The sequence below is a fragment of the Sander vitreus genome, chromosome 4 (genome assembly GCF_031162955.1).
Source record: "Sander vitreus isolate 19-12246 chromosome 4, sanVit1, whole genome shotgun sequence".
Lineage (NCBI taxonomy): Eukaryota > Metazoa > Chordata > Actinopteri > Perciformes > Percidae > Sander > Sander vitreus.
In genome coordinates this window covers 8,930,194-8,943,384 of record NC_135858.1, presented here as the reverse complement: position 1 = coordinate 8,943,384, position 13,191 = coordinate 8,930,194, and the positions used below count along the sequence as shown (strand labels likewise).

The window sequence follows — 13,191 nt, the reverse complement described above, 5'->3', positions numbered from 1 at the left end:
GTGTGTGTGTGTGTGTGTGCATGCGTTTGCGTGTTGGTGTGTTTCCAGAGGAGTACTTTGATCTGAGCCAGCCACCAGATGTTGGCTCTCTACCCCATGAGAGAGCTGCCTGGCTGGCCTCACTACCATCCACACTGAGAGAGGGAGGGAGAGAGAGATGGAGGTTAGCTAGATGCAGGGCACAGAGGTGGGAAAGTGAGGGATAGTAAGGAGGGAGGGGTTTGGCAATGACTAAAGCAGGGGCAGAGACACTTACACACCAGTACATTAGCATATATTCATTTGGCAGGAAACAGCATGGATCCAGTGAGAGTCTACTGATCCTGTTACTGGTTTGTCTGGCAAGAACGAGAGAAGCAGATGGGGGGGAAAGAAAAGGAGAATACTGATAACCATGATCATCAGAATACATTTTTATTCAAGATCACTTGTTGCACTGCTTTAGTAAACATCAAATAAAACAACATACTTTGTGCAAGTACTTTAGTTACTAGTAGGGGTTTCCAAAGATGATCTGCAAGTTCGGTTTATGTTGGAAAGGTGCACTGTGCAGCACTAACATACAGAAACCATATCTAAATGTTAGCTCAGACTCGATATTGACAGATAATCAGTATATGTTTTATTTTTTAATAGTTGTTGCAATGTAGCAATGCATTTCAATAAATATGGGGGACACATAAAAAGTAATGGTCATAGTTAATGCAACAATGGCCAAGATATCCTGATTTCCCTGGGTCAAGCTTCAAAAAGGCCGGATCCTACACTTCCCATGATGCATCTTGTCTTTTTTGATTGACCGTCCTTGTGTTGTAAATGTATCTTGGTTTCAGAGCTCTAAAGTGATGCCCACACCGCCGATGTGTTCAGCACATCATACATTCTGGTGTTGTGCTCACTGGCTGTTTCGACTAGTTGGAGAAACAGTCAACCAATCAGAGCTTTGTAGGCATGACTAAAAATGGCAACATTGTCCTCTGTCGCCTGTTAGCTACCTAGCAGCATCCATGAAAAAATAAATTAAAAAACGTCTACAAAAATGGCAACAAGTGTATACGAGATTGACACAGCTGTACAAGTTGTTGTAAATCAATTTACAGAAATAATACTTCAACTATGAACTTTTCAAAGTTACCTTCCCCTAGCAACCACTTCCGCAGCTCCTGTGTCAACTGAAAATTAAATCGACAGGAAGGGCATATCACTTGATACCGATTGGTCAGAGCAACACATAAGAAAATGTCCCCTCTCCCAACGGCTAACACAATGTCAGGCTGAACGAATGAAGTAAAGTGAAACGGCTGTTATGAGGATCCTATAAAGACGCTATCAAGATCGTTGCCGTCCTTGCGTCACTCCCTTACCCCTCATACCAGTTCCTATGGCCACTTGGCCAGTGTGAATGCAAATGGCAAAAACCGGTTTTGGGGTAGAGTAGTTAGTAGAACTGTTTAGAAGTGGACTGTTCCTATAACTACGTTCCTGTAACTACTTGGTCGGAAAGAGGCTATTGGTACGGGTAACTCACACCACAGGTCAAACAATGATTGACTGGGGTGTGTGGTGGTGAGTCCAGGTGCCCTGACCCTGTCTGCCCCCCACTGTCACCACTGTCTGGAAGAAGACAACAGGATGAATGAAAGGAGGGGGACGGAGCAAGGAAGATAAATAAGGCCGACAACTTGTAAGAGGAGAAAGGGAGGGGAAGAGAGCACTGAAAAAGGATGGATTGGAAGATTATGAGAGAGGGGCAGCAGATAGACTAAAGCAAGAATTTTAAATTTGAGAGAGAATGAAGTTGATATGAGGATAGCGGGAGACAATGCTAGATAATTATTTGGCTGCAAAAGGAGATGGTCAAATAAGAGGACAGCAGTGAAAAGAAAGGAAGTGATTAGAATATGTGGGGGAAAGTAGTACGGAGGTTGAGTGAACCCCTTTTTTCCAAGAAAGTCCTGGCAAAGAGAGCCGCAAACAGAAATGGAGCAGACAAGCAAAATAGTGAATGTATAGGTGAAATAAAATAAATTAAGAGAAGAGATGGGGCAGGTTAGAGCAAAAGAGACTGATTAGAGATGCAGAGAGAGATGGATGGCGTGAGTGAGCCACACAAACGGAAAGATGGAGGGTTGTAGCAGAGGAGAGGCAATGATAGGGGAGAGAGAGGGGTGACCTCTAAGATGTCACTTTGAAGGAAAGAAAGGGGGAGTAAAAGAGAGATAGGAAGAGAGGGAAAGGGTGACACAAGCCATCTGTTATTCTGGGCTTTGGTTCATTATTTGTTTGGGTTGTGTACCCATGTGTTGGTATATTTTGGGTGACACTATAGGGCACACACACACACACACACACACACAGTTGAGTTAATGGAACCATAAAGCTGTATATTTTCTCCTCAGGGAGCTTTGTATTTATACAATAAATTCAAGGCAGTACAAAATATATGCACTATTGTATAGAATGTGAGTGAGAGAATGGATTTGATCCAATTTATTCCCTCTAGATGGGACTTATGAAGCCACTGGAGTATACAGAACGGGGTCAGAACACACACTCGCTGGGAATGGAAAATGTGTAAAAACACTGACACATGCACTCACATTAATCATCTGGGCACTAGGTTATGTGTTCAGCTGTAGGGCAAGACAGGTAAGTGTGTGTGTGTGTGTGTGTGTGTGTGTGTGTGTGTGTGTCTCTCTCTCTCTCTCTCTGCTGGAGTACAAGCATGTGAGGTGGCAGCTTGTAATGTGTGTGTACTCACAGGCTCAAGTTTGTGTGTGCCATTCCATTCTGAACTCCCCTCCAGCCACTGAGTACCACAACACTTTCCTATATTCCTCCCTTTCCTTCTTCCCTCCATCTTTCTCTCTGCTCTCAGCACAGAGCGATGGCATAATGCTGCTTTTCGCCGCTACTCCTCCACACGCCGCCATCTTTTCCTCACTTTCACCTGAGTTGCCTTTTTCTACTCTAAAACATACTTTTGCTGGAAATCAGATTGACTGAGGCATGACTAGTCAAAGTCAAGATAAAGACTGGCTTTAGAGTCAATTTCAACTTTTTGAATGTCTTCAAAGTGTCTTTAAATGAGTTTTTTGTTGGGCCACTGCTGACAGAATGCTAAATGCCAAACTGAAGACTGATTATAAGTTGTTGTCAAAATCAAGAAATCAATGTTAAAGACTACAAATATAAAAAACATTATTTTTCATTCCTGTATGATTTTAGTCTATATCTATTTTTAATGTCATTTGAACCAAAACTTCAAACTCACAGTAAAACAACCTTCATGATATCTTTGTAAGCATGTATTTGTTCTTTGGTACAGCCTTTGCAGAGCTGCAGACAGACATCCATGAACTCACTCAGGAGCTGGACGGAGCAGGAATCCCCTTCCTGGACTACCGCACCTATGCCATGAGAGTCCTCTTTCCTGGGATTGAGGACCATCCTGTGCTCAAGGAGATGGAGGTACGGGTCAGTAGAGAGCGCTCCACTTACATTCACACACACTGAATGAATGAAAGAAAGTTGTGCTGTATGGCTCTGCGAGGCTCCTGAAGAAAGCACTTTTCTCAAGAGGGAACACACTATCACTCAAATGACGCCAGGCTGCGTGGACACTGTAACGTGGCATGCACTCGTACTTCCATCATTTCTCTGTTTCTCTCACACATGCATCACATGGAAATGCACACTTGTGCTCCGCTGACATGCATGTATGGTGGCGGATGCAGGGAGGGGGCTTTGAGACGGCCAGTATCTGCTCATGCTATCAACTGTATTCCAAGGGGATGGTGTAGCACGACATTGGATTTTCATTTGTATGGCCCAGGCAATCACAAGCCACAGTAGTGCGCTAGCAAGCAGATCAATTTCTTATTACAGCATGAAGCTTACATTCTCACTTCAGACCTCCGTTTTTCTCCCTCAGGGGCAGTGGGGGATGGAGGGAGGTACAGTAAAGAGGGAGAGAGAATTGGGAGTGAACTGGGAAAATGGGGGAGAGCATTGGCACACTAATACGTAGTAAATTGAGTGCAAACCCTGAAAGCCTTGTTTTAAGGTTGCATCTGTAAGCTGATTTCCACCATATGTTGATAGGAATAGTGTGAGTGTGTCTGCGTGTGTGCACATGTTGCTCTTTTGCCAGTGTACCCTGCATCTAATATTCCTCATTCTCACTCATACTCATGAATCCATTTCCAACTATAACACACATTCTCCTCTTCATCCTGATCTCAACCTCTTTATCCACCCCTACCTCACTCTTTTCTAAATCGCTCTACCTCTAATATTCTGCCCTTTTCCCTTTTCTTTTACCGTTTCTCTTACTCTACCTTCCTTCCTGCACTCCTGCCCTCTCTTCTTCTATCTTCCCAACTTCTAACTTTCCAACCCTCTCTTACACTCTTTTCCCTCCTTTTTTTCTTCTGCTTCCTTTAAACTATCTTCATTCCCTTCCCTCATTTTTTTTTTTTCTCTACCCCATGTCCAACCGATGGCTACTTTTCCTCTGTCCACCATCCCTCTCCTCCTCTCCTCACACTCCTCTCCATCATCACCTCTGTGCCCTCCTCTCCAGGTCCCTGCTAACACAGAGAAGGCCCTGACATTGTTCGGCCAGATGCTGACCAAAAAGCACTTCCTGCTGACCTTCATCCGCACCTTGGAGGCGCAGCGGTCCTTCTCCATGCGAGACCGGGGCAACGTGGCCTCCCTCATCATGACGGCGCTGCAGGGGGAGATGGAATACGCCACGGGCGTCCTCAAACAGCTCCTGTCTGACCTCATCGACAAAAACCTGGAGAGCAAGAACCACCCAAAGCTCTTACTCAGAAGGTACGAAAACAGGGAAGGAGGGAGGGAGAGAGAGAGAGAGAGAGAGAGAGAGAGAGAGAGAGGGTTTGAAAGTGTCTCGGACTCTGCACAAAAACATGTCGCACAGATAGTTTCCCCACTGAGGGTTCAAGCTTGAGGTTACGTTCCTTGTTGTTTATCATACTTCTTACTGGTTTAGGGTGTCCTTGAGAAGAGGCACCCTACTGAAAGTGGGCACCTTGACTATTTAGCCTTCAAAAAGCAAAAACAACAAAAAAAGTTTTATCACTGGCTATTGGTCCCTATTTTGTGAGCACTCCTGAATAAATATTTAATTTTATCTCCGTCCCTCATGGAATTATACACATTAACTAACAATAAACCAAACATTCCGGCACGTTAACCCACCATCATCTTAAAGCAAAATACATAAATACCAGCCAAACATAAACATTATTCAAACATACACGCAAACCTCCAACAAATAATGCTCCAAGAGATATACCACACTGGAAAAACAACAAATATACAAACACACAAATGGTAATGCACTTGCAAAACCAAGCAGATAGTTATACTCATTGTGGTGCTAAAATAGGAAGAGATCAGAAAATGATAGAAAAGAGAAGATGATGCTCTGTGAGAATGTCAAGCAAATTGTTTTTTCTCGTACAGCTGAAGTTATGGAGCAGGGGACTGGGACTGTAGCTTTTAGAGGCCTATGTGACGTTACCTTGTCTCTATCTCTGAACCTTGTCCCTGTCAGAGAGGATTACACCCCTGATCACGCACACACTCCCAATGGAGCCGCAGTCAGACACTGCTCTCTCCTCTCTCACACATGCACAGTGAGAATGTTAGAGAGGGGAGAAGTATGAGGGGTGAAGGGGATGTAAAGGAAAGGAAGAGGAAGATTTACAAGGTATGGTGTGAGGGATAGAGAGAGAATGGGTTGGTAAAGGAGAAAAGGGGGAAGATGTGAGGGGAAAGAGAAAAAAGGCAGCTAGAGAAAGGTAGATGGAACAGGGGGAGGGAGAGAAATGATTGACAGAAAGAGAGGGCAACATGTCTAGAGGGAGACTTGGGCTGAAGGCAAATTGATGGAAGGAGAAACATGGGGGGAGAGAAAGTAGAGGAAGGAAGAATAGAAAGGCTGTAGGAAGGTGCAATATGGTGAGAGAGTAGATAGGCAGAGGGAGGAAGAGAAGAATAAAGGAGCCACTGCAGACATAAGGGCAAGAAAAGATGCATGTATTTAAGGCAAGACACAATTAGAGAAATGGCCTGTCTCCAAATAAATTGGAATTAGACATTAAATGATAAAAAAAAAAAAATCTCTGAGAGATATTTAATTAAAAATCTAATCAAATAAATGACTCTCAGCCAGTGTGCCTGTGTGAAGCCTTTTCCAATCCCCTCTTGGGGCGAACGGTCACAATACGCTGTCCCTGCTAACTACACTAGCCTCAGGAGCTGCCGTTAATAAGCTCAGCAATTATTGCACATGGTTCACCCTGGTTTGGTATTTTTTCTGCAATAGATAGACTTTAATTTTTATTTATTTCTAGACGTACACAAAAAAGCAAAGGAGAAAGACTTAATGTGCTCCCATGTTGATTTCCATCCCCTATGGTAAAATGACGCTCTTGCATTGGGTGCATTTGGTTTGATTTGCACATTATAGGACTCACTGTGTGTGGCCAGGAAAGTTGCATCAACCCCTCCTTCTGTAGTATGTTTATAAATGTTGTAACGATGGGTGCAGTGATGTAGTTTCCCTGAATGAGAGGGTGTTACAAGTTGCCCACTATTATGTCCTGACATGCCCAAAAGCGTGTTCTGTCCAGGTGTATTCGCTTCCATCGTCCTCCATCCCTCCGTTCCCTGTTGCCTTATCTTTCATCTGCTATATATTGCTGACAGCCATGAAAAATAAATGCTCCACATACATCAAACAACACTCAACAGTCAAACGGGCAGGCTTGGGGAAGCGTAGGAGTTCACGTCTCGTTCCTGCTTCAGGCCCTCACTGGTTTCACTAGCAGATTGGCCTAGTTTCCTGTCTTTTCCCTTTATTCGCTTACTATTCCTCAATTGTTGTCGGAAAAAAACTGAATTTCTGGGCAAAGTTGACAAGAAATTTTCTTCCTATGCTGTCATTTCTCAACAGAATATACCTTTCTTCACCTTTTTGCACCTTGTGCCTTGCTAATGACAAAAAGACTAATATTAACAGGAAGTGTGGAAATATGGTCCAGTTAGACAACCCAGTAACTCAGCAGAAGGCTCTCTTGTGCACCCGCCAGTTACCTAAGTGAAAACAAGGAATGAATAATTAAGCAGCCCTATATCTCCCTAATGTGAAAAGGAAGGATGGTGGAAAGCGAGGAGGTAAATCTGACGACGATGACATAGAGGGAGAAATACTCTCTTTTTTTCCCCCACATACCCTTGGTGCCGGTCTCCCTTTCAGCTGTTTAACATGTTAGATGCGATAAGTCCGTTAATTACAATGCCTTTTAATTGCTCTGTTTTCATTCACCAGTTGTTCACGTGTGTCTGATCAAGAGCGTGCACGTGCAGAGGTTCCCCTCATTACACGGCAGGTTTGTGATTAACGAGAGAAGTTAGGGAATTATACTAATTGCTGTATATTTTTAATGAAGACGAGTGGGTTTGCTTGGAGTTGGGGGAAATGTGAGGAACAATAAAAGAAATGGAGGGGGTTATTTTGCCAAGTTAATTTGTTTGAATGTGATGGCGGGGGGGGTGAAGGAGAGCAAGGAAAAGGGCTCGGTTGTTTGAAGGCTAACCACACGACGACTGATGAAGCAACGTGTTCTCTTTGATGTGTGAGCGTGTCTTAAATGCCTTTTCCACCTATGATGAAAGTGTTGGTTTATGCCCAGAGATTGTAGCTGGGGGGGAGGAGGGCTTGTTTGGGTGTGCTTGTTAAAACAGGGACGAGCAGTTTGGGAACACTCCAAAACCTCCCAGTGGCTTGTGCAGAGGTTTATGTGCTGCTTAAAAATTCTCATTTTTGTTTTCTTTCCCCTTCTTACTCTTCATTTCCATTCTTTGACTGTCACTTTCTAATTTTCTTTTTCTATTATTTCCCTCTCACCCTCACCTTTTCTCTTCCCCTTCCTTTCATCTCTCTGCCAGGACGGAGTCAGTCGCCGAGAAGATGCTCACCAACTGGTTCACGTTCCTGCTTTACAAGTTCCTCAAGGTAAAATTGTCTGTCACACAGACATACACACACAGATACACACAGATGCTGTTTGAGAATAGAAAAATGCCACACTAACACACACACACACACACACACACACACACACTTCCACATTCACAGCTGCAGCATTAGATAAGGCAGAGGCAGCAGGCTACCTGTCCCTTACCTCTGCCTTTCATGTGGTTAATTCTCCTCTCTCATAATTTAGGAAACTGCGGTCTGAAGCACTGTTCAGACACAGCTGGTCATGTTGATGTGATCACCATTGCCTGTTACAATAACCTGTCCTCTCTTTGTGTCCCTCACTGGATTATTTTACAGCGAGGAAAGAGAGAGTGTGTGTGTGTGTGCGTGTGTGTGTCCGTGCGTGCGTGCTTTGGGGCTTAGCAAAAGAGGAAGGCAGAGATCTTACACAAATGCATACTCTCATTTCTCTGTCTTTCTGTGTATATGTTTTCTTTCTCTTTTTGAATTCCTCTCCCTCTGATATGGAACCAGAGAGACTTATTGAGGCTTAAACTGTGCTCAATTCTTGATTCCACACACACATTCTCTACATTCAAACATTGCTGCAGCTAATCAGTTAGCAGTGGGGCCTTAAACCCCCGCCAGGACAGGCATTCTGGTGGACAGCAGACCAGCCAAGCCTGCAGGGGTCCCAGTTAGCGCGTGTGTGTGTGTGTGTGTGTGTGTGTGTGTGTGTGTGTGTGTGTGTGTGTGTGTGTGTGTGTGTGTGTGTGTGTGTGTGTGTGTGTGTGTGTGTGTGTGTGTGTGTGTGTGTTTTGATTCAGGACTTGACAGCCAGAGTTGGGTTCACAGACAGGGGAGTGGGTTACGAGGGAAGCTGTTAGGGATCTTTTCTAACAGCTGTTTTTATGAACTTTAGACTAGACAAAAACAACAGGGAGAGGACAAGAAAAGGTGGAAGGATGCAGAGTGAAAACGGTCAGAAATGGTTATGAATGGGTGAGAGGAAGTATTGGGGATGTGAAAAAGGTTTTATAATGAAAAACACGAACAAAGAGTGCAAGGGAAAGTGAGAGGGGGAAATGGAGGGACTGGAAAAAATGTAGTACTGAAGCAAAGACGCAGCTGTAACCTCTGCAATTCAGCGCCACTTTTGAGGGGTCACATAAGAGAAACGCCTGGAACAATTTCAAGATTCAGCCAGGTGTGAATAGAGATGGTAAATGTCAAGTAGCGGAGGAAATAGATTAGGCTTTTACCTACAAAAGGGAACAGGAGTAAGATTAAAAAAGATGCTTTTATCCTATTAAAGGGCTAATATGCAGCACTTATTAGATAGAGAGGACATCGGCCAGAGTGTTGTGTGTTCTCCATAGGAAGCAGGCAGTGCTAGATTATCCACCAGAGTCTATCTGACGGCTCACCAAGATGACTGACGTGTGCATGAACATACCCAGCTGAAGGGCGGAGGGCAGGGCTTCCAAAACACTTCCTCTGTCTCAAGGCACAAAGTGGCATTTTAAAGCTTTGATGGACAGTTAGAAAATGTGAATCATTGGTTAAACAGCAATAATTTGGGTAAGATTATGAGAACATTTGGAAAAGCCTTTAAATGGTCATTCCAGTATATTACAACTTGGCTATTATATCCATTACGTTGTACTCTCCAAAGTAACCGAGAACACAACAAAATCGCTCCAACGAGTTGTTGTAAACAAAACAACACAGATATGTTCAACCTTTTTGACTCATGGCCCTTTAAAATTAAGAAATATCTTTTTGTCACCCCTCGTCACAGGTTACATGTTACATCTCTTTGAGTTGCGAGCAGTTTAACCAAAAAGTGACGTTCTTTTTCCATTCTAATAGATGCCTGAAGATGTGAAATTATTCAGTATTTTACAATAAAAAAGCAGGGATTAGAGAAAAGTGAGAGAAAAAAAATATCTATAGTTTCCACTGAGGAAGACCATAAGATGATATTGAAAGCTCCCAAAATAGCTAGCAAGTAGACTTTGTGTTTTTTTCTTTTGTGTTTTTTAGTCAAATTCAAAATAATTTGCTTAGCAGAAATCAGTTTTTCTACTATTTTTCCCAATCTTATTAATTATCTCACAGGCCCTCAGATTTATCTGGCAACCCTTTAGGTTGGGAACCACTGATTAAACTACTTAGTTGAAGGTGAAACCAAAAGTGAGCTTAACCAAAATGCCAGTTGATAATGCCTCATTGCGCAGGAAACTTGGGGGCTCATAACCACAGTTAGTAAGGCAGGTCAAAGTGGAACCAGATTTGGGTCTATAAAATGTGATGTTTACAACGGACAGTTTGGGTGATCCTTCTATTGTTTGCCTATTTGTCATTTAAATAAAGATTCTAACCTGGGGATTAAAAACCTGTCTGACTGCTCCTGTTTCTCGCTCTGTAGCGATGTTGCTGCATTCCTCAGTGAGTGCAGTGCTATTAGTACAAAGTACAAAAAATAAGACCCAAGTCGTAATAACTGGAGTAATCCTTTACAGATGAACTTGTACAAGCAGGCGGTGCTTAGTTGGCAGGCCAGCATAACTAGTGGGCAAAAAAGAGAGCGAGAGAGTGAGTGAAAGAGAGACAGGGGCCCAACATCCCAGAGCTCGTTGCCTGGTTGACACGTCTTACACACCAAAGTGCTTCTCCAAGCGTTTTTCACCCCTCAGTCGTTAACCTTCTATTAACTCCTCCATCAATTGCCACTCATTCACACTCACTCTGATTCCTCTCCTTCTTGCTCACTCACTTACTCACACACACGCACACACACACACACACACACACACACACAAACAGAGATTTACAAAGGGTGTTTTTCCCAAAGAAGAGACACTGGGGAGAAGCTGGAGTGTGAGAGAGAGAGAAAAATGGTGTGTGTGTTGTTCTCTGTCTTTTCAGCGCTCTGTTAGCCAACACAGGCCATGGCCTCGTCCTTTACTGCTCTGGCTGTGGTTGGCTTAAAGAAGATTAGAAATATAATTGGAGAGTTGCTCAGCAAAGCTTTGCACTTTTTGCTGTTGTGTACTTTTTTGTAGGTAAAGGTTTTGCACAGTTGCATTCGTAGTTCGCATTTTAACAATCTGTCTTTCTCTCCTTTTACTTTTTTTTTTTCATCTATCCCCTTCTCGCGTTATACTTCTCTCTGTCTCCCTCTTCCTACTTCTTTCTACCACTTTCTTTCCCTGTTTCTAGGAGTGTGCTGGTGAGCCTCTCTTTATGCTGTACTGCGCCATGAAGCAGCAAATGGAAAAGGGCCCAATAGACTCGATCACAGGAGAGGCCCGCTACTCCCTCAGCGAGGACAAACTCATCAGGCAGCAGATTGACTACAAGACTTTGGTCAGTACACATAACCAAAACAGTTGAAAGACACATGGTGTCAGAGGATGAAACAGATGCACACATACAGCTCATACAGGACATTGACGTGGATTTAATGTGTCCAGTATTCTTGAAAAACCTTAAAGGGGCACCTGGGTAGCTCACCTGGTAGAGCACACGCCCATATGCAGAGGCTCAGTCCTTGCCGCAGCGGCTGCTGGATAGTTCCGACCTGCGACCTTTTGCTGCATGTTATCTCCCTTCTCTCTACCCTTACAAGTCTAAGCTGTCCTATCAACAATAAAAGCCTTAAAATGCCAAAACAAATTCTAAAAAAATAAATAAAACCTTACAGTACTTGCTAAATCAGGGACCATTTTGCAGTTGTTGGCAACATTGGTAATCTACAACTCCACAAAATATCCTTTTGCTTTTGTATAGCTTTTTGATGTAAAAACAAATAGGACCTCTAATTTTGATATAACACACTTGCAATAGTAATAAAGGGCTGCATGTGCACTGTTCCGCAGCTGAATATTGATTCTAAACTGCTGAGTGAAGTGTTAGCTTTTACAGGTAAAGAATCGTCGCAGAGTCATGCTTCCACATAGCCGTAGTTAATGCTCCCAGTCTGTGCTGACTTCCTGGTCTAAATGTGACCTGTGCCCTCTGACCTCTGACCTCCGCCTCTCTGTAGACGCTGCACTGTGTGAACCCAGAGAATGAGAACGCTCCGGAGGTGACGGTGAAGAGCCTGAACTGTGACACAGTGACGCAGGTGAAGGAGAAGCTGCTGGACGCTGTGTACAAGGGCACACCCTATTCCCAGAGACCAAAGGCCTCCGATATGGACCTGGGTAAGGAGAGGGATAACTGCTGCACACACACACACACACACACACACACACACACACACACACACACACACACACACACACACTCCGAGCACAGATGCACTACTACAGGGGGTAAAAAGGGAATTGTTTCAAGGGCTCTCTGAAGCAGCAGGTGGGGGCTTTAGAGAGAAGTGATTTTTGTACAAAAATACATTAAAGTGAGGAGCCAAAAGTCACTAAAATTATATGTATTGTACCCATTTTAATTTAGTCATTTTAATTTAGTCAGTCAATGAACTTTTCTCTCTGCATCCTTAGTCACAGTAACTTTAATTAGTGTATCTATGCAATCCATGTCCTGTCCATCCATGTTTCTCTCTTTATATTATTATATTAAACAAACATACACAACCTTACCTGTATCTCCTTTGTGTGTGTGTGTGTGTGTGTGTGTGTGTGTGTGTGTGTGTGTGTGTGTGTGTGTGTGACAGAATGGCGGCAGGGTAGGATGGCTCGCATCATCCTTCAGGACGAGGATGTCACCACCAAGATAGACAACGACTGGAAGAGACTCAACACCCTGGCTCACTACCAGGTACTTGAGCACAACATAAATCCCATGATACATCATTTAAAAAAAAATACTGCTCACACGTTAAGTGTTCAAGTAAAGTAGCAATTTTGAAAATAAATTCAGTTTGAGCACAGTCACCGTTTGTGTGGTTGGACTATGATCTTGCTGTTGGACATGTTGTGCACTGCTAACTGATCTTGACAATCCTGTTTCAGGTGACAGATGGCTCAGTGATTGCCCTGGTGCCTAAACAGAACTCAGCCTACAACATCTCCAACTCCTCCACATTCACCAAGTCCCTCAGCAGATATGGTACGAGAGAAGGTGTGTGTGTGTGTGTGTGTGTGTGTGTGTGTGTGTGTGTGTGTGTGTGTGTGTGTGTGTGTGTGTGTGTGTGTGTGTGTGTG

General features: G+C 43.6%; 1 protein-coding gene across 4 annotated transcripts in view; it reads left to right on the top strand.

Annotated features, from left to right (window-relative positions):
* plxna1b (plexin A1b) overlaps positions 1-13,191 on the top strand; it is a 197,189-nt gene that overhangs the window by 175,431 nt on the left and 8,567 nt on the right. The window contains exons 21-27 of one of the 4 annotated variants that reach the window (XM_078248071.1): positions 3,329-3,471; positions 4,586-4,842; positions 7,987-8,053; positions 11,246-11,392; positions 12,072-12,231; positions 12,702-12,805; positions 13,000-13,096. In XM_078248071.1, coding sequence (XP_078104197.1) covers positions 3,329-3,471; positions 4,586-4,842; positions 7,987-8,053; positions 11,246-11,392; positions 12,072-12,231; positions 12,702-12,805; positions 13,000-13,096 — 975 coding nt within the window. Of the gene's footprint in view, positions 1-3,328; positions 3,478-4,585; positions 4,843-7,986; positions 8,054-11,245; positions 11,393-12,071; positions 12,232-12,701; positions 12,806-12,999; positions 13,109-13,191 lie in introns of all 4 variants that reach the window. The other 3 variants (XM_078248069.1, XM_078248070.1, XM_078248068.1) reach the window with 3 other exon arrangements.